The sequence below is a fragment of the Muscardinus avellanarius genome, assembly GCF_963383645.1.
Source record: "Muscardinus avellanarius genome assembly, chromosome: 6".
NCBI lineage: Eukaryota > Metazoa > Chordata > Mammalia > Rodentia > Gliridae > Muscardinus > Muscardinus avellanarius.
The window spans coordinates 135,121,942-135,147,817 of NC_137791.1; the positions used below are offsets into that span (position 1 = coordinate 135,121,942).

A 25,876-nucleotide genomic window follows, 5' to 3' on the forward strand; every position below is an offset into this window, starting at 1 on the left:
ACGCTGAGCGAGCCACTCCCTCCCAGAGGAAGACACGTAGCCAAGGGGCTGATCTGCTGTGCCGGGAGCAATGGGGCTGATCTGCTATGCCGGGAACGCAGCTTCTTCCAAGGTAGCAGCGGACGCCCCTTTGAGAAGGAGATCTGATCTCTGAGCAGCAGGCTGGGCGCAGGAGGCTCAGCACCTCACCGGTGCTGAGAGCCTTCTGCGGCCCAGGCCCCGGGCAGCTGCCTCCCCTCCAGTACTTCCCTCAGTGTTCCCAGAACGGCCGTGTCGTTAAGGTTACACTAGTCAAAGCCTTTAGAAGATGAGCTAGAAAATGAGGAGCCGGGCTTCATCTGACTCCAGACCCGTGCTGGGGGAGTGTGACTTAGCAGCCTCTGGTGGAGAGGGGCACAAGCGCCCCGACCGCACAGACTTCTGGGAACCATGCCCCCTGCAGAGGAAGCCTTTCCACCCTCCCTGTGACCTCCCGGGCACCACGAGGATAGCTCCATTATAACATGGCAGAATGGTGTCTCGTTTTTTCGTATCTGAGGATACTTCACTAGACCGTGAACTTCTTCAATGCAAAAACTATGTGTCCTCTGTCTCTGTACTTGCGGTGCGTCTCGTGGTGAGAGGCAGTAGGGGATCCATAAACGCTTGCTAAATGAATCCCAGATGGGCGGATGAGTGGATGATGGGAGGCGGGTGAGTGTGGAGATGGATGGGAGGAAGTGCGGGTGGGTACACGGATGGAGAGGTGGGTGCATGGGTGGACGGATGCAGAAATGGATGGAGAGAGGATGACTGGGAGGATTAATAGATGGATGGATAATGAGATATGGGTAGATAGAGCTATAGAAAATGTGTGGGTGAGTATATATAGATATATGGAGAGGTGGGTGTACGGCTGAATCGATGGATAATGGGTGAATGGTAGATGGATGGATCAGGGATGGGCAGAGGAGTGGATGGGTAGGTGGGCAGACACTTGAATGGGGAGTGTATGTATGTGTGTATGCATGCATGCATGCATGTATGTAGGATGTACAGGAGATGGATGGGTAGGGGGTGAACAGACTGATGTGTGGAAGGACAGATGGGTGCGTTGGTGGGTGGACACATGAAGATGGCCCCGCGGAGCAGGAGGCACACAGTGCCCGGCTCACCCTCTCACTGACGCGCCTCAGCAGCTCCTCCGCCTGCTCCACGGCCGCCATCTCCCTCTGCTGCTGGCTCTCCGTCTTCTCTTTCGTGGCCAGGTCGCATTCGGCTGTCACTGCCAACATCTTCCGGTCGTACTCTTCTCGGATTTCCTGTTCCAGCAGCAGAAACTGCTTTCTGAAAGCAGCCCCCATGTCCCTCTCTGCCTGGGGTGGCAGGTGGCCACCGCCGGCCAGGCTTCTCAGCAGAAGGGCAGCGACGTCCTTACTGATTTGGCTGCGGCAGGCCTCCAGGTCCGCATCTGCCCGATTCAGGGTTGCGATCTCCAGCCTGGGAAAGACACAAGTCAAAAGAACGCCATTACATTCCTGTCGAAACCACAACAGGAAACCGCGATGGCCCCTCAAAGCTCTGAGATGTTAAAATACTCGTAGATAAGGCCTCTCTTTCACCCTTTGGGCTCCTTGCCTTCCTTTCCTCCCTCTGTTCTGCTCTGAAGGCCAGTCACTAAGTTAGCAGACTGCTATTTAGTAAGTTTGTAAGGTACCATGATAGGAACCAGAGATAGAACTAATATAAAACATGGTCTTTGTCAACAAGCAACAAACCAACAGCAAAGAGAACAAGGAGGAAGGGGATAGAAAATATATTGAAGGATTTTTTTCAAGTTAATTTTCCTTTTTTCAGATTCAAAATTAATTTATGGACAATTAAATGTATTCCAGAATAAGAACATTGGATTAAAAACCAAGGAAATCTGAACAAAGCACGAATTTTAGTTAATAGTAATGTATCAAAATTGATTCCTTAATAGTAATAAATGTACCTGCCAATATGTTAATAATAGGGAAGCCTGGGTGCAGGATACATGGGAACTCCCTGTGTTATCATCTCAGTTTTTTTTTTTTTTTGTAGATCTAAAACTGATCTAAAAATAAGGTCTACTCAAGAAATATTCACAAGTCACTTCACAGGATCAGAGCACTTGTAATGGCTGTGTGGGTGGTGGCATGACTCTGTGCACTTAAGAGTAACACATCAGCCTGTACTCATAACTAGGTGTGTTTCATAGTATGTTAATTTTACCTCTATGAAAACCGGAAAAAGACACATAGAAAAAATAATTTATGCTCATGATAAAAAAAAATCTGGAAGGCCAGGCGTGGTGGCGCACACTTGTAATCCCCACGCTTGGGAGGCAGAGACAGGAGGATCGCGCAGGTTCAAAGCCAGCCACGCGCGCTGGCTTAGGAGACCCTGTTTCCAAAATGAAAATGTAAAAAATAGGTCTGGGAGCATAGCCCGGAGGTAGAAGGGCTTCCAGGAACCCCAGTACCACCAAAAAAAAAAAAAAAAATCTGGAAAATAAGGACACATAGAAAGACTTCATTCGCTGTGGGCCCCCACTCAATCAAAACTAAGGCTGACATTTTGTTATATTTTCCAATTTTTCTTTCTGTGCATAGCTTTTCCACAAATGTGCACTCTTTACAATGTGTAAATACAATTTTCTCCTCCTTTTTCCCAACTAGCATTTTAATACGCATCTTCCAGTGTTATTTAAAAACTGCAAGTTTCCTTCATGATGGTGGCAAAATATTTCATCATATGATTGACCTCAACGCAATGAACCATTCTTCTACTGTTCAACAGTCAGGTTGCTTGCAAATTTCAAACTCTGACATTGATAAAATTGTTATGTGCATGTAATACACCGCAATGAAACCTACTATTTTGCAAAATTTTATTATACCCGCTAAACTAAAAAAAAATCCCAAAGAAACCCTGAAGTAGGCATTTTTATACACTGCTTCTGATATTCATAGTAATGTTCTTCGTACAGATCCCCCCCCCCAAAAAAAAAATCATTGGGTCAAGTGTTAGCAGTATCTTTAAGCTTCTTGGGACATTTCCCAAACTCTTCCAGGAGGGCTCTCCAGCAGTGCATTAGCATTCTTCCTGCAATCCATCCTCTATAATGTCAAAGATATTAATAATTTGATAAGGGAAAATGGCATGCGATTTTAAAAATGCAAGGATATTAAGAAAGCTATTAGAGAAATTTCCAAGCATTGAAAAGCAGAAAATAGTATAACTCCCACATTTCTCAACTTTAAAAACTGTCAATATTTACCAATCTTGTTTTACCTACTATTTCTCTTCTCTTCTCTACTCTTCACTCTTGGAACCTTTTTAAGCAAATCTCAGATTAGTAATTTTACCTATTAACATGTCAGCATGTGTTTAACTACCAAGGAGACAGAAACACATTCTCTCTCTCTTTCACAGAGCTGTCAAGGAGACACACACACACACACACACACACACACACACACACAGAGGTACGCATGTCTATCTGCCTGTCTATTTACCTGTGCCTACTTTACCTAACTTTGCTACTGAAGGATGGCAGAATAGGCCACCCCAAAATATGTTGCTCTGGTGTAATGACTTTTTTTTTTTTTTTGGTGGTACTGGGGTTCCTGGAAGCCCTTCTACCTCCGGGCTACACTCTCATGGGCTACACTCCCAGACCTATTTTTTTAATTTTATGTTTTTTTTTTAATTTATTTATTTTTTAAATTGGTGCATTGTAGTCATATATCAATCAGATTGGAGTAAAAGACTTGAGAGGATATACAAGCACACATCATCCAATTAGCCCTCCTCCAGCCCCCATCCCATTCCCTCCGCCTCCCTCCATCCCACGCTTCTTTGGTGATTTACTTTGATACATTTGTTTATGTACCTCCTGCGTTTTAAAGAGGCTCCGTCCTCCAGTATTACATACCCTCTGATTGGTCACATTAGTTGCTTCACTATAGGGCCCTTTCTATAGCTCAACCTCTTCCTGTTGCCCTTTTCCTCCTAGTTATTGCTGATTAAGAGAAGCGTCTGATTTATATTTTCTGCGATATTTCTCTGTGCATGCTGCGTGGCAAGTACCGATCCCACTCTTGATGGTCACAGTAGTGGCCTGGCTACTCAGTGGACTGATCCAGACCTCTCTGGCTCAAGCAGCGGCCTTGCCTCATGGGAGGCCCCAGTTCTGGTCTCGCTGGCCCCTGCACCGGTCTAACCCCTAAGCTGGCTTTGGTCCCGGCCTTGGAGGCCGCAGGAGTGAACTTGCCTCACGCCAGGCTCCGATGCTGGCCATTGGCCCCTGCACCAGCCTAACCACTTGGCAGGATTCCAATCCTGGCCTCGGAGGCCCTAGCACCGGCCTAGCCTCAAGGCAGACTCCAATGCTGGCCTCGTTGGCCCCAGCACCGGCCTAACCCCTCGGCAGGTTCCGTTCCCGGCCTAGGAGGCCCCAGCACTGGCCATGTCTCACGGCAGGCTCTGATGCTGGCCTCACCTCACGGCAGGCTCTGATGCCGGCCTCGCTGGCCCCAGCACAGGTCTAGCCCTTCGGCAGGTTGTTATCCTGGCCTCGGAGGCCTCAGTACCGGCCTTGCCTCAGGGCAGGCTCCGATGCCAGCCTCGCTGGCCCCAGCACTGGCCTAACCCCTCAGCAGGCTCTTATCCCGGCCTCGGAGGTCCCAGCACCGGCCTTGCCTCAAGGCAGGCTCCAATCCCAGCCTCGGAGGCCTCAGCATCGGACTTGCCTCACGGCAGGCTCCAATGCCGGCCTCGCTGGCCCCAGCACCGGCCTAACCCTTCAGCAGGCTCCGATCCTGGCCTCGGAGGCCCCAGCACCAGCCATGCCTCACGGCAGGCTCTGATGTCGACCTCGCTGGCCCCAGCACCGGCCTAACCCCTCGGTAGGCTCTTATCCTGGCCTCGGAAGCCCCAGTACCGGCCTTGCCTTATGGCAGGCTCCAATGCCGGCCTCGCTGGCCCCAGCACCGGCCTAACCCCTCGGCCGGCTCCAAAACTGGCCTCGGAGGTCCCAGCACCGGCCATGCCTCACAGCAGACTGCGATGCCGGCCTCACTGGCTCCAGCACCGGCCTAACCCCTCGGCAGGTTCCGTTCCCGGCCTAGGAGGCCCCAGCACTGGCCATGTCTCACGGCAGGCTCTGATGCTGGCCTCACCTCACGGCAGGCTCCGATGCCGGCCTCGCTGGCCCCAGCACCGGCCTAACCCTTCAGCAGGCTCTGATCCTGGCCTCGGAGGCCCCAGCACCGGCCATGCCTCACGGCAGGCTCTGATGCCGGCCTCGCTGGCCCCAGCACCAGCCTAACCCCTCGGTAGGCTCTTATCCTGGCCTCGGAAGCCCCAGTACCGGCCTTGCCTTATGGCAGGCTCCAATGCCGGCCTCACTGGCCCCAGCACCGGCCTAACCCCTCGGCCAGCTCCAAAACTGGCCTCGGAGGTCCCAGCACCGGCCATGCCTCATGGCAGACTACGATGCCGGCCTCACTGGCTCCAGCACCGGCCTAACCCCTTGGCAGGTTCCGTTCCCGGCCTAGGAGGCCCCAGCACTGGCCATGTGTCACGGCAGGCTCTGATGCTGGCCTCACCTCACGGCAGGCTCTGATGCCAGCCTCGCTGGCCCCAGCACCGGTCTAGCCCTTCGGCAGGTTGTTATCCTGGCCTCGGAGGTCTCAGTACCGGCCTTGCCTCAAGACAGGCTCCAATCCCGGCCTCGGAGGCCTCAGCACCGGCCTTGCCTCACGGCAGGCTCCAATGCCGGCCTCGCTGGCCCCAGCACCGGCCTAACCCTTCAGCAGGTTCCGATCCTGGCCTCGGAGGCCCCAGCACCAGCCATGCCTCACGGCAGGCTCTGATGCTGGCCTCGCTGGCCCCAGGACCGGCCTAACCCCTCGGCAGGCTCTTATCCTGGCCTCAGAGGCCCCATTACCAGCCTTGCCTTATGGCAGGCTCCAATGCCGGCCTCGCTGGCCCCAGCACCGGCCTAACCCCTCGGCCGGCTCCAAAACTGGCCTCGGAGGTCCCAGCACCTGCCATGCCTCACGGCAGGCTACAATGCCGGCCTCACTGGCTCCAGCACCTGTCTAACCCCTCAGCAGGCTCTTATCCTGGCCTCAGAGGCCCCAGTACCGGCCTTGCCTCATGGCAGGCTCCGATGCCGGCCTCGCTGGCCCCAGCACCGGCCTAACCACTCGGCAGGCTCCTATCCTGGCCTTGGAGGCCCCAGCACTGGTCATGCCTCACGGCAGGCTCCGATGCCGGTCTCACTGGCCCCAGCACCAACCTAACCCCTCGGCAGGCTCTGATCCTGGCCTCGGAGGCCCCAGTACCGGCCTTGCCTCACGGCAAGCTCCGATGCCGGCCTCGCTGGCCCCAGCACCGGCCTAACCCCTCGGCAGGCTCTTATCCTGGCCTCGGAGGCCCCAGCACCGGCCATGCCTCACGGCAGGCTCCGATGCCGGCCTCGCTGGCCCCAGCACCAGCCTAACCCCCCGGCAGGCTCTTATCCCAGCCTCGGATGCCCCAGTACCGGCCTTGCCTCAAGGCAGGCGCCAATCCCGGCCTCGGAGGCCCCAGCACCGGCCTTGCCTTATGGCAGGCTCCGATGCTGGCCTCGCTGGCCCCAGCACCGGCCTAACCCCTCGGCAGGCTTCAATACTGGCCTCGGAGTCCCCAGCACCGGCCATGCCTCACGGCAGGCTGCTATGCTGGCCTCACTGGCCCCAGGACAGCCTAACCCCTCAGCAGGCGCTTATCCTGGCCTCGGAGGCCCCAGTACCGGCCTTGCCTCAAGGCAGGCTCCGATGCCGACCTCGCTGCCCCCAGCACCGGCCTAACTCCTCAGCAGGCTCTTATCCCGGCCTCGGAGGACCCAGCACCGGCCTTGCCTCACGGCAGGGTCTGATGCCGGCCTCGCTGGCCCCAGCACTGGCCTAACCCTCGGCAGGCTCTTATCCCGGCCTCGGAAGCCCCAGTACCGGCCTTGCCTCATGGCAAGCTCCGATGCCGGCCTCACTGGCCCCAGCACCGGCCTAACCCCTCAGCAGGCTCTTATCCTGACCTCGGAGGCCCCAGTACCGGCCTTGCCTCATGGCAGGCTCTTATCCCGGCCTCGGAAGCCCCAGCACCGGCCTAACCCTTGGCAGGCTCTTATCCCGGCCTCGGAAGCCCCAGCACCGGCCTTGCCTCACGGCAGGCTCCGATGCCGGCCTCGCTGGCCCCAGCACCGGCCTAACCCCTCAGCAGGTTCCGGACCCGACCTCGGAGGCCCCAGCACAAGCCTTGCCTCATGGCAGGCTCCAATGCCGGCCTCGCTGGCCCCAGCATTGGTCTAACCCCTTGGCAGGTTCCAATCCCAGCCACGGAGGCCTCAGTAGTGGCCTTGCCTCACAGCAAGCTCCGATGTCGGCCACTGGCCCCGGCGCCCGCCTAACCCCTCAGCAGGTTCCGATCACTGTCTCTGTGGTTATTATTTCAAAGGTTCCAGGTGTAATGTATCAGATCTCTGCCTCCCCTGAGTGTTGGCCACTGGCATTGCCACTGCCTCCACCGTTTCAAATCCTTCCCAGGCTCTTTTTCCACTCTGAATGTTGTCCAGTGTTCCTAAGCATGCGTGATAGTAGCATTCGGCATTTGGTGTAATTTCTCCAAAAAAATAAAGTTGGTAGGATCCGGTTTCTGCTTCTCCTGAATACGAGTCTCCACCACCATCGTGGAGAACTCTTTCAACACTGCCTTTCTCCTTGGTCTCCGCTAAACTCTCTCCTTACAGGTGATGTCTGAGATTCTTAACAATATAGAGAAATAGTCCTCTTTCTCGGCAAATTTTTCCATAAGTTCCAGTGCATTTAGATAAGTTTTGTCTGCATCTCCAGTGTCCTGGCATCCATAATGGCTTTCTTACCTCCTCTCCGATATTTTTCTTTATCTTTTTCTGTTCTGGGCCCAGTTTCTCCAGGGGTCTGGCATGCTACTCGCAGTTCGGCCCGGGGCCCAGAGTCTCGCGACCCGGGCCCCGGCTGGCGTGTCCCGCGCGCGACCCCCGCCCAGAACCCAGCGTCTTACTGGGCCCGGTTTCTCCAGGGGTCTTGTGTGCTACACGCAGTTCGGCCCGGGGCCCAGGGTCCTGCGACCCGGGCCCCGGCTGGTGTGCGCCGCCTGCGACCCCTGCCCAGAACCCAGCGTCTTACTGGGCCCGGTTTCTCCAGGGGTCTGGAGTGCTTTTTGCAGTTCGGCCCGGGGCCCAGAGTCCCGTGACCCAGGCCCCATCTGGCATGCCCCGCGCGCGACCCCCGCCCAGAACCCAGCGTCTTACTGGGCCCGGTTTCTCCTAACTTTATGTTTAAACAGGGTCTCTTAAGCCAGCGAGGCTGGCCCCGAACCAGCATGATCCTCCTGTCTCCACCTCCCAAGCACGGGGATTACAAGCGTGCGCCACCACGCCCGGCTGGTGTAATCACTTTTATATTGTAACCTACTCAGTCCCAAATTCTCAATTCTGTGAATATTTCAACAAATTTGACACAGGTACATTAAAATAGATAGGAAACCATAACTTCTCTAGAGCTTATATGCAAATTATATATTATACCACATTGCATACACTATATTATACATGACATACACATATATTATGTTCTGAATACATAATATATAAATTACAATCTATATACTATATATTACATATATTATAGTATGTATTGTATTAATATAATAACTGCTATGTTATCTAACTAATTGTATTGCACATTATATAATACATTTAAGTTTTATAGGTGTTCCATATCTGGAATGTGACAAAATGGGTTAAGTTAAAGGCACTTCAAAAAATTAAAAATAAATAAGGTCAACAGACCTTGCTGAAACACCGCCTGCCTGCCTGCCTGCCTTCAGCGTCCACGGTGATCGCGCCTTTTCACAACCCACTGCGCTTCGTCCGGTTTGGCGCATGCGCAGCTCTAACTGCTGTATTTTCCTATGAGCACCCCCATGTCATGGAGACTGGTACGTTTTCCTGTTACTCTTCTCAGGCTCAGCCCAGGAACCCAAAAGAGTAGGGTTTCTTTTCTTTTCTTTTCTTTTCTTTTCTCTTTCTTTTTTTTTGTACTGGGGATGGAACCCAGGGGCATTCTACCTCCAAGATACACCCCCAGCCCTGTTTTTTATTCTTTTATTTTTTTGAAACAGGGTCTCACTGAGTTGCAAAGGACCTAAGTAGCTGAGGCTGTCCTCGAACCCTGATCTTCCTGTCTCAGCCTCCCAAATGCTGGGATTACAAGCGTGTGCCACCACGCCCAGCAAGAGTAGGATTTCTACTCTCCTATATCACCATTGTAATATGAAACATATTTAAAATAATGCCAGCCGGGTGTGGTGGCGCATGCTTGTAATCCCCACGCTTGGGAGGCGGAGACAGGAGGATCGCGCGGGTTTGAAGCCAGCCGCACTGGCTTAAGAGACCCTGTTTCTAAATAAAAATATAAAATAGGTCTGGGAGTGTAGCCCGGAGGCAGAAGGGCTTCCAGGAACCCCGGTACCACCAAAAATAAATAAATAAATAAATAAATAAATAAATAAAGCCAATAATTAGTATCACAGTGACCAGTCATTATTCAAAAACTACTGCAAGTACCTCAACAAATGCCTTTTTAGAATTGAAAGACTGTTCCAAAAACCAAACAAAACTTCCTGATGTTGGTTAAGCCCACCTTCTTCTATAAATTCCTAGCCCCCATATTTCCCACCATGGCATGAGTTGGTTGGCGAAACCAGGCCTCTTGTCCTGATAGTGTGTGGAATGTGGCTGGCTGCTTCCGTGGGAGTCGATGCCCCCACCCATCGCCTGTATTTCCTGTGAACTGGTAGCTAGATTTGAGGTCTTGATTAGTTTTTTGTTTTGTTTTGTTTTGTTTTCCAAAACACCTCATAAGTGGTATTGAGTGCTCCCTATAGGGTCAGTCTATAGATCGGTACTGAGAGGGCTCATGGGCTGCCAACAAGATCCTAGCTTCACAGTGTTTCCTACTCACCTCTCACCTCCCGGCTTTAGCATCCACTTCCAGTTGTTGCCTAGACTCGTAATTTCATTTCTTCTGCATTTACAAGCTAGAATTTTCATTTATTTATTTATTTATTTATTTTTGGACTGGAGATTGACCCCAGAAGTATTGTTTTTCTGAGATACACCCCCAGCCTATTTTGTTTGTTATTTGAAAGAAGCCCTTGCTAAGTTGCTGGGGCTGGCCTCAAATATGCACTCTTCCTGTCTCAGCCTCCCAAGTACTCAGATTACAGGTATGTGCCACCACGTCCGGTTAAACTGAGATTCTTTAAAAAGAATTTGGTCTCAAAAAATCTAGCTACTCTGACATAAAGTACATAGAAAAAATTGATGTCAGAGTCTTTCCCTTACATGGGATCAGCTTTCTAATGAAGGAGCTGGCGTCATAGCTACCTCCAGTGGTGATGAATGGGTTTGGCTCTGTTAAAACAGTTCTGTTTTTTTTTTTTTTTTTTTTTTTTTTTTTTTTAGTATGGGGGAACAAGGTGGCCAAAACTTTTCATGCTTAACTTTTACCAGGAAACTTCCCAAGGGAAGAACATCAAGCATGTCCCCAAGGCAACAGAGGTGACGAATAACGGTGCCTGACTGGTGAATTACGGGTGGACGGAGGACTTGTAGGTGAACCACGAATACCTTAATAGGGTGCCAGCTTTGAGCTCCCCAGTGAGTGGACACTGGGACTGGACGTGTCCCAGTGGGAGTCCAGGAAGCCCAGCCTGTGAGTTGCTAGGAGGGTTACATCCTCTTTGGGGTATTAGTGTTCAAGCCAGGAAGGCTCTGCAGCTGCCTGGTGTGGCAGCTCTGTGTACCCCACAGTGTCACCTGGGAAGAAAACTTACCCTGGACAGCTGCATAGGCCACAGAACGGCCCAAGGCAGAGAAGAGGGCCTAATGCCATCTTCGCAGGAGCTAGCCCTAGCCCTCACCCCTTCGGAGTGGATGGCCAGGTCAGCCCACGGGGTCCTGGGGGTCCAGAAGTCTGCCTGGAGCATCACCAGGAAACTCCAGGTGTATCTGTGCACGGCTTTAGTCGACTGCAATTCCCTGTTCTCCTGTTTCATAGCAAGTAGCTGCTATGTGCAATTCATTCCCAACACAAGCACATACAGGCCTGCTACGCTCTAGGCGTAAAGCCAAGCTCTGACGGTGCACAGCTGAATGCGCGCACAGTAAGCAGGAATGAAATACGAGCCCCCGGCTGGGCTCCGGGAGCCAAACCCGAGGGTCCTCAGGTTAGAGGGTCTTCGGTCAAGGTTCTCAAAGGAAGAGATCCCAAGGGGTATGTATATTATAAAAGGGGGATTTCTCTAATTGGCTTATATACTCAGAAGCGTGGAGTCCCAAAGCGGTCGCCAGAGCCGGGGAAACCAGCTCAGTCCAAGAAGCTGGAGCCTCGTAACACAAGGGGCCGATGCTGGAGCCCAGCGCAAGACGGGAAGGACCAGAAACTCCCTAGAGAACCACTACTGACAGTCCACGTTGGGAGGAGGAGGAGCTGGAGCGCAGGCGCACACGCTGCTCCGCCTTCTTCCGCCCTTTGTTCGATCAGCCCCCAGCCTATTGGACAGTGCCCCCACACCCAGGATGGGACTTCCCCCTCAATTTGCCATTCCACATGCCAATCATCGCATCCACACACCTCGGTCTCTAAATCCTAGGCCTCTCTCAATCCAGTTCAAGTCGATAGTTAACCATCAACGGAGGGAAAAGGAAGACACCGAGAGAATGTGATGCCCGAGATGAGCAGGGCTGGCCGCTGAGGAGCTGGAGAGTGGTCCAGGCAGAGATGCTGAACCAGGGCACGGCTATGGTTCTGGTCGCTCCATCCACAGCTCCTTAGAGATCACCCATCCAGACCAACTCTATCCTTCCTATTGTGGCCGTTACTCTTTCCAACGGATGTAGGTTTTATTATTTGGAGAAAACAGGCCTGTAGCAAAGGAGTCCAAGCACAGCAAAGGCTCATACCTGCACAAGCAGAGTTAAAGACAGGCTGGACTCATCTGAAAAGGAGGCTCTTGAGATAAGAAGTGGGAGATACAAACTCTGCCAACTGTCCCACGGCCTGGGCAGATCATCAAGACAAAGGCCCAAGGACAAGCCCTCTGCCAGCGGCATTCTCCAAGGCCCACTCAAGACAGAGGCCCAGGCAAAACAGGTCATGCGTGGGTAACAAGGAAGAGACAAGTCAGAGTGTCTCACCCGGAGGCCGGGCGGGCATGGACCCACAGCATGGAGATGGATGGGGAAGTGGGGTGCCACCCATGGGATCCAGCAGACACTGGGCTCCGGAGCGTGGCTGGCTACTGAGGGACTTTCAGTTGGTCTTTATGGCCATATGCTCGCACAGCTTTGCAGCAACGCCGTGGGTGCTTGGCCGTCCTGCTCCCTGTGAGCTGATGGGGGCCTCTGGGGCCTCTGACCTCTCAGTCCCTCACGCCAGTGTGGACCCTCCACAAAGTGTCCTTGGCCTCGATGGTGTTGTGGGGCTAGTGTTACGTGCCTGTCCCTGTGGTTCCTAGTTGCTTTGAGAATGGGCACCTGGATCCGTGTGCCTTCTACCTCAATTCAGATTCAGCCAATGGCCCTCAGGGCTACATACGCTTGGGAGAGCTGGTCATCTTCACCAAAAAAAACCAGTGGCAACTTTGCGGCGCCCTGGATAGCTTGGTCTAGAGCAAGCCTCCCATTGGCAGTGGCCACAGCGCAACCAGGGATTCTGGCGATGTCCCTGTGTGGATAGTCTTGTTGAAATTATGCATGAGTATCTCCGCTCAGAGTACCCTCCTTCACCCACCTCTTCATCCACCTCTGAAACAACTATAGCTTCAATCAACCCTGGCTTGGGAAAGTCCTTTGCCTTTGCCTTTCATGGTAGCAAATGGCAGATTGGTATAGCTCAGTCGTCCATGCCTGGCCCTGGTCCTTGCCTTCTGCTCCCTGTCTTCAGGGTAATTTTAGAAACAGGGCTGGTCCAGGATGTAGGGCAGATGCTAAGGGCAGAGTGAACCAGGCAGAAGCAACTTAATCCCCAGGCCAGGACTGAAGTCAACGACTGCAGACGAACCCCTTGTGTATCCGCGGCCACCTCCCATGTTACCTGGGAGAGAGTGGTGCCGCCTGTCATGATTCTTTTCAATGCTAAATTTTTACCATCTCAGATCAAAGAGGCTCCTATGTTCTTTTGACAAAGCCCGATGAGTCTAGTTTTAGATGACACCTCACTCACTCACTTCCTTCATCCTCTTGACCAGTGCCGATTGCACCTGTGCGCAGGAACTCAACAGGTGCCTCAGGAAGCATGGGCATGGCGGGTCGCTAAGCCCAAACACGCCTGGCAGCATCGCACAGTTCAGAAAACAGGAGAGACAAAAGAGATGCACACCTCTAATGAAGCTTCAGTGGCAGACAGAACAAAGGCTCCCACCAATGTCCCCATCCCGATCCCTAAACCTGTGGCCATGTTGAGTTACACAGCACGGGGAGATTAAGGATGCAAGTCGCCGGGGCTTGCTCATCGGCTGACCTTGACACAGAGAGATCAGTAACAAGGGTCTTTAAAACTGAAAGAGGGGAAAAGAAGAGGAGTTGGAGAAGGCGATGTCATAAAAATAAGGCAAAGGTAGTAGTGAGGATTGTCAGCTTCGAAGGCAGGGGGAGGGGTCCATGCAAGTGAATGTGGCAGTCCTCGGAAGCCAGAAGAGGGAAGGACATGGGTCTCCCCTAGAGCTGGAACCCCGACTGGGCCTGGTGAGACCCACTCCTGACACCAACCTCCAGAACTGGAAGATCATACATTTATGTTGTTTTTAGCCACCAAGTTTGCCGTCATTTATTACAGCTGAACAGGAAACTCATTCTCAAAGTCACTTCAATTTATGCAAGAAAACGTGGCCACCGTGTTGGGCAGATGGTGAGGGCTTTCCCAGGTACCATATTGGTGGCTGGCTGTCAAACCATCAACCAGCTACGGAACCTCAGTAGAGAACTTTGTATCCCACCAGCGTAAGGGAGAACACCCTCTGGTTGTTATTCGGGGTTTAAAATACAAAATGCAGAGCGCAGTCCGGCATCTTGAGCAGTGGTTTCAGTGTTATTAGTTGGAGCCCTTGGCTGCAGATAAGAAGCAGCAATTACTACATCCCTTGCTCTTCTCTCCCAGGTCACTGGCTACAGAATAGTCAGAGTTCCTAACTCCCAGCAAGGCAGACTGGTGCACACCTGTAATTCCAGTACTTGGGAGGTAGAGACAGGAGGGTGGCAGGTTCGAGGACAGCCTCAGTAACTTAACAAGACCTTGTTTCAAACAAACAAACAAACAAACAAACAACAAAAACAACAGAATAACACAGGGCTGAGAATGTAGCTCAGGGATAGAATGTTCCTGGTGTGTATACACACATACACACACACACACACACACACACACACACACACACACACACACACCTCCCAGCTCACCCTTCCTGCTCACCTGAGTAGATGACCTCAAGGACACTTTCTGTTATAACTGTTGAAATGTCACTCACTACAGATCAATTGGCAGCAGCAGCAATAGTAAAAACTTCCAGTGTCCCAAAGCCACAAAAGTTCCCATCAATTGCCTCTGAGGCCTGGATTGGAGCCTGCTGAGGGGTTAGGCCAGTGCCGGGGTCAGCGAGGCTGGTACGGAGCCTGCCTTGAGGCTAGGCCAGTGCTGGGGCCTCCGAGGCCGGGATCGGAGCCAGTCAAGGGGTTAGGCTGGTGTCTGACCAGTGAGGCCAGAATCAGGGCATCCCATGAGGAAAGGCCGCTGCTTGAGCCAGCGAGGTCTGGATCAGTCCACCGGGTGGCCAGGCCACTACTGGGGCCGTCAAGAGTGGGATCGGTACTTGCAACGCGGCATGCACAGAGAAATATCGCAGAAAATAAAAACCAGATGCTTCCCCTAATCAGCAATAACTAGGAGGAAAGGGGCAACAGGAAGAGGTCAAGCTATAGAAAGGGCCCTATAGTGAAGCAACTAAGGTGACCAATCAGAGGGTATGAGATAGGGGAGGATGGAGCCTCTTTAAAATGCAGGAGGTACATAAACAAATGTATCAAAGTTAATCACCAAACAAGCATGGGATGGAGGGGGGGGGAGGGAATGGGATGGGGGCTGGATGAGGGCTAATTGGATGATGTGTGCTTGTATATCCTCTCAAGGCTTGTATTCCAATGTGATGTATGATTACAATGCACCAATAAAAATAAATTTAAAAAAAACTTCAAAAAAAGTTCCCATAAATTGATTAAAATTTCACACTATTAATGAAGCTAACTCTCATCTGTTAAATTCCCAAAGGGCCTCAGAAGAAAGCAAATATTAAAACTTCATCGCTTACACACAGGCTCAGGTCCACTGGCAGAGAGGCAAATTTCCATCATGTCCCCCTCCCACGACACTTTTTAATTACTCAGGCAACAAGGAAATACACGTTTTTCCATCCTTAAAAATGTCCCTAACGACTCCATGAGGCAGACAGACTTTCTGATTCTTAAACCTCTTGACTACTTCAAGCACTCGGCAGTGTCAGCAAGATTCACATGCTGTTCTCTCAAGGCGCATTCCCTTTTTTCAGGTTATAAAAACATGGTCTCAGCCAGGCACAGTGGGTATGTCTGTGACCCCAGTACTTGGGAGGCCGAGACAGGAGGATCAAAGATTTGAGACCAGCCTCAGCAATGTAGAACGTTTCAAATATTTATTTATTTATTTATTTATTTATTTATTTATTTATTTATTTATTTATTTGCAGTACTGGGGATGGAATCCAGGGGCATTCTACCTATGATCTACACCCCCAGCCCTATGTTTTATTATTTTTATTTTGAAACAGGGTGTCACTGAGTTGCAAAGGGCCTAGCTCAGTAGCTGAGGCTGTCTGTAAAAAAATTTTTTTAAAAATGAAAAGGGCTGGGGAGTATAGTCCAGAGGTAGAATGAATGCCCCAAAGTTCCATTCCTAGTAAGGGAGGGAGAGAGGGAGGGAGAGAGAGGGGGGGAGAGAGGGAGAGAGAGGGGGAGAGAGGGGGGGGAGAGAGGGAGAGAGAGGGAGGAGGGAGAGAGGGAGGGAGAGAGAGAGAGAGGGGGAGGGAGGGAGAGAGGGAGGGAGAGAGAGAGAGAGAGAGAGAGAGAGAGAGAGAGAGAGAGGAGGGAGGGAGAGAGGGGGGAGGGAATGCCGCTACACTTCAAAGATGAACATATTTGATTTGCGTGGACCAGGTTTCCTGCATGAACGGACGGTATAAAGAACACGCTCTTGTAAGTGACTTACTTCACACAGGATTTTAAAAGAATGCCACAAACGTGAGCCTTTGAAACTTCCGTACAGGCTCGCCCACAATGACATCTTTCAAAAAGAAACAGTACTGCTTCAGTTATCTAAGGACTGATTAATACTTTGGTTAGCTACTGGGGATTAAAAAAAGACATGCATGTCTTTTTTCTTATTTCACCCATGTAAAAATTAATCGAGTTCTCAGCAAATGGTCAGTGAGGGATCAAGATAAAATGAGAGAATTTGATGTGTGAGGCAGTAAATGTTCCCAAGTGCAAGAGGACTCATTAATCAATCCCGAAGATCATCGATTCAGAAGGCTTCAAGAGTCACGGCCTTTCTTTGGTACAATATAAACCTGGTGTCTTCCAGTTTGCTGATGTAAGCATTAACAGGCCCACAAAAACCAATTCAGTCTTAGTGACACTAAAATTTCCCTCCTCCAAAGACAATTTCCCTGAACAGACAATACTGTAAGAGTCTATGCCAAGACCACAAATCACGCTTCCATCCTGTGGATCTAAAGGCCTGGGCAATACACATGTGGGAGAGAAAGACCGCCTGGGTGTCTTCACTGATCAAACTGCAATTGAAGATTACATTGGGATCCAAATAGTCAAAACATCAGCAGAATTTAAGATGAGCCCACAGGACTTTGGGCTGGTAGGAACTCCAATAGGTTGTCCGACATAAGAAGTCAGCAGCTGATACTGTTCCTCCTGGAAACGTGTGTGTGTGTGTGTGTGTGTGTGTGTGTGTGTGTGTGTGTGTAATACTGGGGTTCCTGGAAAAACCCTTCTACCTCCAGGCTACACTCCCAGACCTATTTTATATTTTTTATTTGGAAACAGGGTCTCTTAAGCCAATGAGCCTGGCTTCGAACCAGACTGATCCTCCTGTCTCCGCCTCCCAAGCGCGGGGATTGCAAGTGTGCACCACCATGCCCAGCTGGACACTTTTTTTCTTAAAAGAGGATTTCTGATGGGGACTGTGCTGGTATTGGGCAATTGCTTTGGTATTAATTTCAAAATGTAAAAAGTAGTCAGGGCCTGGGTGCTGCACAGGGCACTCAGGCAGGGAGGGGAGGCAGCTTGTTATAATGAAAAGTTTCTCTCACCCAAAGTGATTGCCAAGTACACAAAAGAGTTGTAGCCCAGGGCCTTCATATTTAAAGACTAGTTTATGTAATAAACAACTTCTGTCAGATAGTAGAGGCCTTGTTTGCACCAGAGAAAATGGGCAAGCCCACAGCTCCATCAGGAGCAGATAAAAAGACTTGGTCAGCAGGATGGGAGATAGTGAATCCTTATAATCATAACAAAGGCTTGCACCAGAGATGATGGGTGGACCTACACCTGCATTAGTTCAAGAGCACTAAAAAGACTATTGGTTAAGCAGGATGGAAAATAATGAATCCTTATAAAAACTATTATGTGCTCAAAAACTTGAGAGTTTTAGGTCCAAGGCACTTCATTACGTCCCTCTGATGTAGTGCTTTCTTACTCTGTCCCTTCTTTCTACCTTTGTAATAATAAAAATTGCTTAAGCTTATAGCAGTATAGTTCTGGCTATTTTTTCTAAACTAGCTAAGAACAAGAACCCACGTTGACAGCTCAAACTATTACAGTTTTAGCGCCCCATGGCAGGGCACCATTACAATTTCTATGCCCGGGGTCCAACTGGGCACAGCCTCTCCAGACACTGAGCTAACCCTTAACAGGAAGGCAGCTGCAGACAGGTGTGTCCTGAGGGTCCAGTCCCTGCCCACTCCCCACCCCACTGGCCGGGTGCCTGTCAGTCAACCAGTCAGCTCTGCAGCAGAGGAAAAAATGGCTCCAGGATGTTTCCCTTAAACTTCTTCTGGAAGGTGTCTGGCATCCCATTAGGGTCAGAAGCAAGGGCTTGAGAGTCCTCCAAAGTAGCTTCCCACCTCAGCTTCACCTCAGGAGCTGGGCTGCTCAGGAGGGTGACTGGCATCTCTGGTCCTGGGTGCCCTGAAGCTTCAGTGGGAGTACCAATCCCGTGTCAAAGGAGAGTCAGAGAAGGCTACTGATGATGTCTCCCACCTAAGGACTTTAATAGTTGGATATCTTAGCCACTTAATCCTCACAACAATCTTAGGAGGTAGGTGGTTGACTTAGTAAGGGAGAGGAGCCGGGTGTGGTGGCACAAGTTTGTAATCCCAGCATTCAGAAGGCTGAGAGGGAAGGATCCTGGTTTGCAGCCAGCCTTAGCTACTACTTAGTGAGGCCCTGTTGCAACTCAGTGAGACCCTGTTTCAAAATAAAGAATAAAAATAGGGCTTGGGGATGTGGATTGGAGGTAGAATGTCCCTGAGTTCCATCCCCAGTACCACAAAAAAAAATTTAAAAAGGGGAGGCAGCCAGAGACTGATACAGCCCTCCAGGCCTGGCCCCAGTGACCACCGCTTACAGCATGTCTGACCTCTGAATCCACCTGCACTGGAGACCTGCTTTCAACACAGGGGCTTTGGGGGAGATGTCTAGAACTCTAACCCTGGCAAGCACAGATCTGAGCTCCCCTTCACCAAAGCCCAGCATCCGTGCCAGCAACTCGGGCCCCACAGCCTCGTCCATCTTCCTCTCCCAGCATTTCTCCCATCCACAGCTGCTCACCCAACCCCAGGCTGATGACCTGGAAAGATTGCCTGATGATCCCGGCAGCTTCCCAAGACACTGCTGTCCCCAGCCAGCCTTCCCTGATACTGACCACACTCGTGCCCCTGGCGCTGCCAGTATCTCCGGGTAAGGAGGCTGGCAGAGCCCCAGGCTCACTCCTTCATCCTGCTCAGCTGAGTACGGTGTCAGACATTTGCACATAATTCTTATTTTATTTTATTGGCACTGGGGATTGAACCCAGAGGCATTCTACCTCTGATTTAAACCCCCAGCCCAATTTTATTTCTTTTTTCTTTTTTCTTTTTTTTTTTTTTTGTGGCACTGGGATGGAACCCAGGGGCATTCTAGCTCCAAGCTATACCCCAGCCCTATTTTTTAGTCTTTTTATATTTATTTTTATTCATTTATTTACTTTATGCAGTACTGGGGATGGAACCCAGGGCCATTCTATCTCTGAGCTACACCCCCAGCCCTATTTTTTATTCTTTATTTTGAAACAGGGTCTCACTGAGCTATAAAGGGCCTCACTAAGTAGCTGAGGCTGGCTGCAAACCCTGATCCTCCTGTCTCAGCCTCTCAAATACTGGGATTACAAACATGCGCCACCATGCCCAGCTAGTCTTTTTATTTTCTAAACAGGGTCTCACTGAGTTAGGAAGGGCTTTGCTACATACCTGAGGCTGGCTGTAAACTACAATCCTCCTCCGATGATCCTTCGGTATCTATCCGCCCCTGAAGGTATCTATCCGCTCCTGAATGCTGGAATTACAAGCATGAGCCACGCCACCATGCCTGGCTCCAATTTTATTTCTTATTTGGAAACAGAGTTTCAGTAAGTTGCAGAGGACTTCATTCAAGATTTGCTTTGAACATGCATCCTCCTGTCTCAGCCTCTCAAGTCCTGAGATTACAAGCGTGCACCACCAGACCCAGCAATAATTCTTGATTGATGTGTCTCTCCTCCACTAGATTGCAAGCTCGGGCAGGGGCAGGACCCTCCTGATTGAGCTCACAGCTGCATTTCCAGCTCCTGGCTAGCCCTCTGGAGACTGAGTAAGTACATAAGAGACTCAGAGAAAGCAGCAAATAAGAAGCAGGATTCCTGGGTAACAGCCATCCGTTTCTATAAAATCTCTGATGCTGAGGGAAGCAAGGAAACCTGGCCTTAACGAGCAGAACAGAGTGAAAAACTAAAACTAAAAGTGCACACAGGCCAGTCGCCACCCTGAGTCCTTGCTCGCTCATCAAAGCCTCACCTGCCTCCCTGAGCGTGCTTCCCGGTCCTGATGAGGCCCAGGAGGAGGGAAGGCACAGTTAGCCAGGGACTAAGAGGCAGAGACAAGTACCTGGGGCTGCAACTCGGGTGGTCCACGCCACACCCCGGATGGCTCTGCTCCTCACTAGACGGAGAGACACAAACATCTACTCAACGGAAGACGCTCAACCTCCCGCTCATCAGCAAAGCGCCAGTGAAAGCTACAGGCAAATGCCAAGGTTCCCAGTCCCACTGACCCAGGTGAGGAACAGCAGCGGCCCCTGACCAGGACGTGGGAGAGGAAGCATCAGAGGGTGGTGTGAGGCCGCCAGCAGTGCTGGAGGGGGCTCTTCATGCCCACTGCCTGGCGCCCACCGGACGGCCCCTCCTACCCCTCTTGTGACTTGCTGCAGGCGGCTTCAAACTATCCCTCTACTTTAGTCTCCATCTATAAGAGCACTTAGCTCACAGGTTGGTTGGTTGAAAAAACATTGAGTTATTTATTTATTTTTGTGGTACTAGGAGTGGAACCCAGGGGCCATCTACCTCTGGGCTATATTCCCAGACCTATTTTATATATATACTAATATATATATATTTGGTGGTACTGGGGTTCCTGGAAGCCCTTTTACCTCCAGGGTACACTCCCAGACCTATTTTATTTTGGGAAACAGGGTCTCTTAAGCCAGCGGGGCTGGCTTCGAACCTGTGCGATCCTCCTGTCTCCGCTTCCCAAGCACGGGGATTAAAAGTGTGCGCCACCACGCCTGGCTCTATTTTATATTTTATTTGGAAACAGGGTCTCACTACGTTGCTGAGAGCCTCATTAAGTAGCCAAGGCTGGCTTCGAACCTGCACGATCCTCTGACTGTCTCAGCCTCCCAGGTACTGGGATTACAAGCATGTGCCACCACGCCCAGCTTAATTGAGTAATTGAAAGAGACAGAAAGAAAAGAGAAACGTGGGTATCGTCCACATCAGAACTCCGTATGTCCTTCACCAGGACAGAACGCGTCTCTGGGCTGCTTGTGACATCTTCCCCTTAGGCTGTGAGTTAGTGTCACACTAACCGTGATGCCAAAGCAACACAGCAGCCCAGCACAGGACCCAAAAGTCCACATGAGGCACCGCCGCCGCCAAAGCCAGCCCGCCCCAGCCACCACGCGTGGACCGCCTATTTGTCACGATGCTGTTCAGTGGAAAGTGACTAACCTGAGTGGCCCTTGCTGGGCAGGGCTGTGAGCTCCCTCCTGCTCTGTCCCCTCTCACAGGGTGAGCTCTGTGAGTGGACCTGACCCAGGCCTGGGGAAAGAGCCTAGCACAAGCCCCAGCCCCTGACGACCACTCACAGGGGCTTCCTAACGTCAGTTCTACAGGGGCTGTGGTGTCTAACTGTGGGGCTATGACTCCAGATGGAAGCCACATTGGTAACCTGGCTTTGACCAGGAATAAAAGTCACAGGTGTGCTGGGGGTGTGGCTCAGTGGGGAAGTGCTTGCCCAACATGCAGAAGGCTTGGGGTTCAAATCCCAGCACCCTGAAGAAAAGAAGAGTGATAGGTGGTTTTTTCTGGTGCTGTCTTTTGGTTTTGGGCTAGGTTAGAGAACATGCCAGTCATGTGTCTTATTTCCCATTCATCTCAGAACTCAAGGTGGAGGGAGATGAAACCCTTTATTGCCCTTGGATACTCCCAACATGGGGCTATTGCTTTTGTTTACATTTCTGAGGGTCTGGCGGTCTAGCAGGGATGCTGTGCTTTAGGTGAGCTGCTAAGTCAGAGAGCAGCATGTTATATGCTGGAGAAAGACCCCACGTCACCACGTCTCCAGCAGAGGCTCTGCGGGGACAGAGCAGGGGCTGCGACGCTCCTCCTGCCTCCCGCTGCATTACTTGAGGGCAGCCCCTTGTGCGCCAGGTACTTCTCCCTGCAGTGGAGGGCATCTGCAGCCCCGCTTTTCCCAGCTTCCTCCCTGGCACCAAGTGGAGCTCAGTGGACACTTGCAGAAAGAACGGGAGGTGTCTGTCAGATACAGAACTGTTGGAGAAACCCTCACCTCACCAGGTAAATGACGGCCAGCATTGCGATGGTAACCAAATGAGAATCACCCTGCTCTGCTCTGTTCTGCAGCTGCCCTGTCTGCCCCCACCATAAAATCCTGTTCTGGCTTGTCAAGCACCATACAGGAGCACCCTGCCACCGAGGAAGCCTAGAAGCCAGGAGCAGGTGTAAAGGTGTACGCTTCCCGTCTCAGCTGACTGTGCAGTCAGATGTCTGTGCAGACCTTCTGGTGCCCTACTGAACTGGGACACTGATCCTTCTAGATGGATCGGAAGGGACTAGCCCTGGTTATCTGTCACAGGGTTGGAAACTGAGGCCTCCTGTCTGATGCGACCATGTCCTACCCCCTACGGTCTCTCCATGCCTGTCACCCTTCTATTGGTCCATGCGAAAAACTACACGCTTCCTGACAGTGACCCTGTGACACCCAGCACAACTATCACTCATCCATTCATAGGAGGTTTGCTGACAAAGACCTGGTGCCACACACTGGTGCCGCCAAAGGATTCCTGTGGACCCCAACCCAACCAGAGGCCACATGCCATTTGGTGAGGGGTTCAATGTGGTGGGCTGGGCTCCCAGAACACTGACCAACCAGTACCTTGCAAACTGGAAGAAAAAATTAGGAGGAAAGTTTCCAAAAAAGCTTAGAAAGGGGGTAGAAAGAGAGAAGAATTAGCCTGGTGGCGTGGTGGCACACGCTTGTAATCGCTGCACTTGGGAGGCGGAGACAGGAGGATCGTACAGGTTCAAAGCCAGCCTCGCTGGCTTAAGAGACTCTGTTTCCAAATAAAAATATAAAATAGGTCTGGGAGTGTAGCCCGGAGATAGAAGGGTTCCATCCCTAGTACCACCAAAAAAGAAGAAGAAGAAGAAGAAGAAGAAGAAGAAGGAGGAGGAGGAGGAGGAGGAGGAGGAGGAGGAGGAGGAGGAGGGAATTACTGGCCTCCTAAAACCACGTCCACTGCACAAGAGCCCCCAGTGGGCTATCTGGTGATGGGTCAGAAAGTAAAATTTCCAGTTCCAAATTTCCTGAGCATCTGCCAGGTCCAAGGAGACACTTGTACCTGTTCAGCCCTGAGGCCGGTGCAGGGAAGCCCCCAGCTTCAATCCAGTCACAGAGAAGCTAGGCCCCACCTGGACCCTGGGCCCTGTCCCTCCTGGTGGGTCTCTGCACAATCCAAGGAGCCCCTGGGCTCCAAGCCAGGCCCAAGGTGAGTTTCCACCACCATCTGTAAGCAGCAAAGAAGCCCCCCAGGGTACCCCAGCCTTGGAGTGAGGCTATCGGTTGGAGCCCTGGCCAGCCATTGGTTCATGGAATGGTGACCATTTCCTATATGCCGATGTCTAAACAGAATCTTCAGGACCATTCCAGAAGCCATTCTAGGACCCACCTCCCTGAGCCTCCGCCCTATGACTTTGTCCTTTCCTTCTTCCCAAGACTCCTCAAGTCTCACCTCCTTCCTCATTGACTTCAAATGTGTGGTGACATCCTAGAGTAACAGCCTCCAGCAGTTTCAGATCTTAATTCCAAGGCCTACAAATGTAACCTTGTGAGGAGAAAAGGCCTTCGCAGATGCCATCAAGCGAGAGGTGTGCATAGGGGGTGTGGTGCTGGATTATCCAGGGGGCCCCAACTACAATCACAAGCGTCTCCTCTGGAGAGGGGTGGAGGGAGGCTCAGCCCTGCAGAAGCAGAGGAGGCTGCTAAAGGCAGAGGCCGGACAGCCTTGGCCCCGGTCCCCAGGCCACCTGGAGGAAGAGTTACCTGTTCACATCTCACTTCATCCCAGCGAAGCCGGCTCTGGACTTCTGTCCCCAGAACCATGAGAGAATAAGTCTTTGCTATTTGAAGGCACTGAGGTTATAGTAAGTTGTCGCAGCAGCCACAGGACACACACGTCCCCGTCCCCCTCGCTCACCTGGAAAAGCCCTTAGCATACAGAGCATCCTGGTCGCCCCATGAGACTGGCACTGGTCCCTCACTTCAGAGAAAGGGCCAGTGAACCAAAACCCCGGGCAACAGAGCTGGGACTCAAACCCAACAGTCAGGCTGCTCAGCCCAAGATCTAGCCCCTGGGCTCCAAGCCAGGCCCAACAACAGCCCCCGACCTCCACCCAGACCACTGCAGTATGAAGCCCCTTGTCCAGCCCGGTGAAGCCCCATGCTACCCGGCAAATCCCTGGGCTCCCTAGTGAAGAGGATAATGTGCCTCCCATCCAAACTATTCCGGACTTCTCTGCGGGCCCGTGTTTTGTGTTGCTAGGACAAACACACCTGATGAGAGCAACCAAGGAAAGGTTTATTTGGCTTCTGGTTTCAAGGCTCAGTCCATTGCTAGCCAGCTCCAAGGCAGAGATCTCATGGCAGCAAGGCAGAAGAAAGCTGCTCAGGACAGCCCAGAAGCAGAGAAGAAGAGAGCCAAGGACAGCAGAGCCCTCAAGGCCACGTCCTCATGACCCACCCCTTCTAACCACCTCCAAACCTAGCTGCTCATGGGGTGTAGTGTTCCAAGTCCAATGCACGGCACCAATGTTCGCTCTGCTGTCCACACGTTGCACTTCACTAAGAAGCATCGGCGGGTGTGTCCCACGCTCCCAGCCCCAGTCCACATACCTGCCTGCTCCTGTGACAACCCGGCCTTCCTGGAAGGAGGGCTCTGGCTCCTAACCTGCACCTCCACAGCATGGCCCTGCTCCCGGTGGAATCTCATGGGGCAAGGGTGTCCCAACGATAGCCACACATCCTGGGGGGAGCTTGGGTGGCCGTGAAGCCACGTCACACACAGCTGGACACTTGCCATGCCGCCCTCTGATATGAGTGACATTGTCCTTGCTCCAATCTGTGCCCTGTGACCACCAAGCCTCAAACAGCACCTGCAGCACATACCTCACAGTGCTCAGCCATACAGCACCTCCCATTGCTGGGTACCACCTGGGAAACGGTTCAGTTAAGCTGCTGCCCCACACCACTCACTGCCCCAATGGGTAAGACAGCATTAGAAGCCATTAATTATATACACATATGGTCAGTCCCAACAGCCTTGGGTGTTAGGATGAACTATCAGGACTCGAGAATTCAGGATGCAGAAGGGAATGATGCTGCCACAGGCTCTGGCCCCTCACTAGCTGTGTGTGGGCCTCCAGCCCTGCCCAACCTGTGTGCCTGCCACCCAGGCTCACTCCTCTTTTTGACCCTCCGATGCTGACATCCCTCCCCACCTCCTGCCCCACTCCACCACCCACCACCCCGCGTCCCTGACCCTGGCTCAGGCAGGTCTCCCATGATTGTTTAATAGCACACCTTGTTGTTTTCTAGTTATCACCACTGGGCAGGGGTATAGTTACCAGTGTATGACTTTTGTTTATGCGCATTCTTCAAGGACAAAAGCCAAGACCGATTGGTCCACCACAGTGCCTGGCACCAACTGGACCCTCAGTGAGGACCTGCTGCGATACCCAATCAATCAACTACTACATGGACAAGCAGCCCAAAGAATGAATGAACCAGAGAGCCTCAGACGAGTGGCTCC

At 51.8% G+C, this 25,876-nt stretch overlaps 1 protein-coding gene across 1 annotated transcript in view; it reads right to left on the reverse strand.

Annotated features, from left to right (window-relative positions):
• Nucleotides 1–25,876, reverse strand: part of EVC2 (EvC ciliary complex subunit 2) — a gene marked incomplete at both ends in the record, with an annotated part of 130,776 nt that overhangs the window by 54,317 nt on the left and 50,583 nt on the right. The window contains one exon of the mRNA XM_080697281.1: nucleotides 1,155–1,479. Coding sequence (XP_080553407.1) covers nucleotides 1,155–1,479 — 325 coding nt within the window. The remainder of the gene's footprint in view (nucleotides 1–1,154; nucleotides 1,480–25,876) is intronic.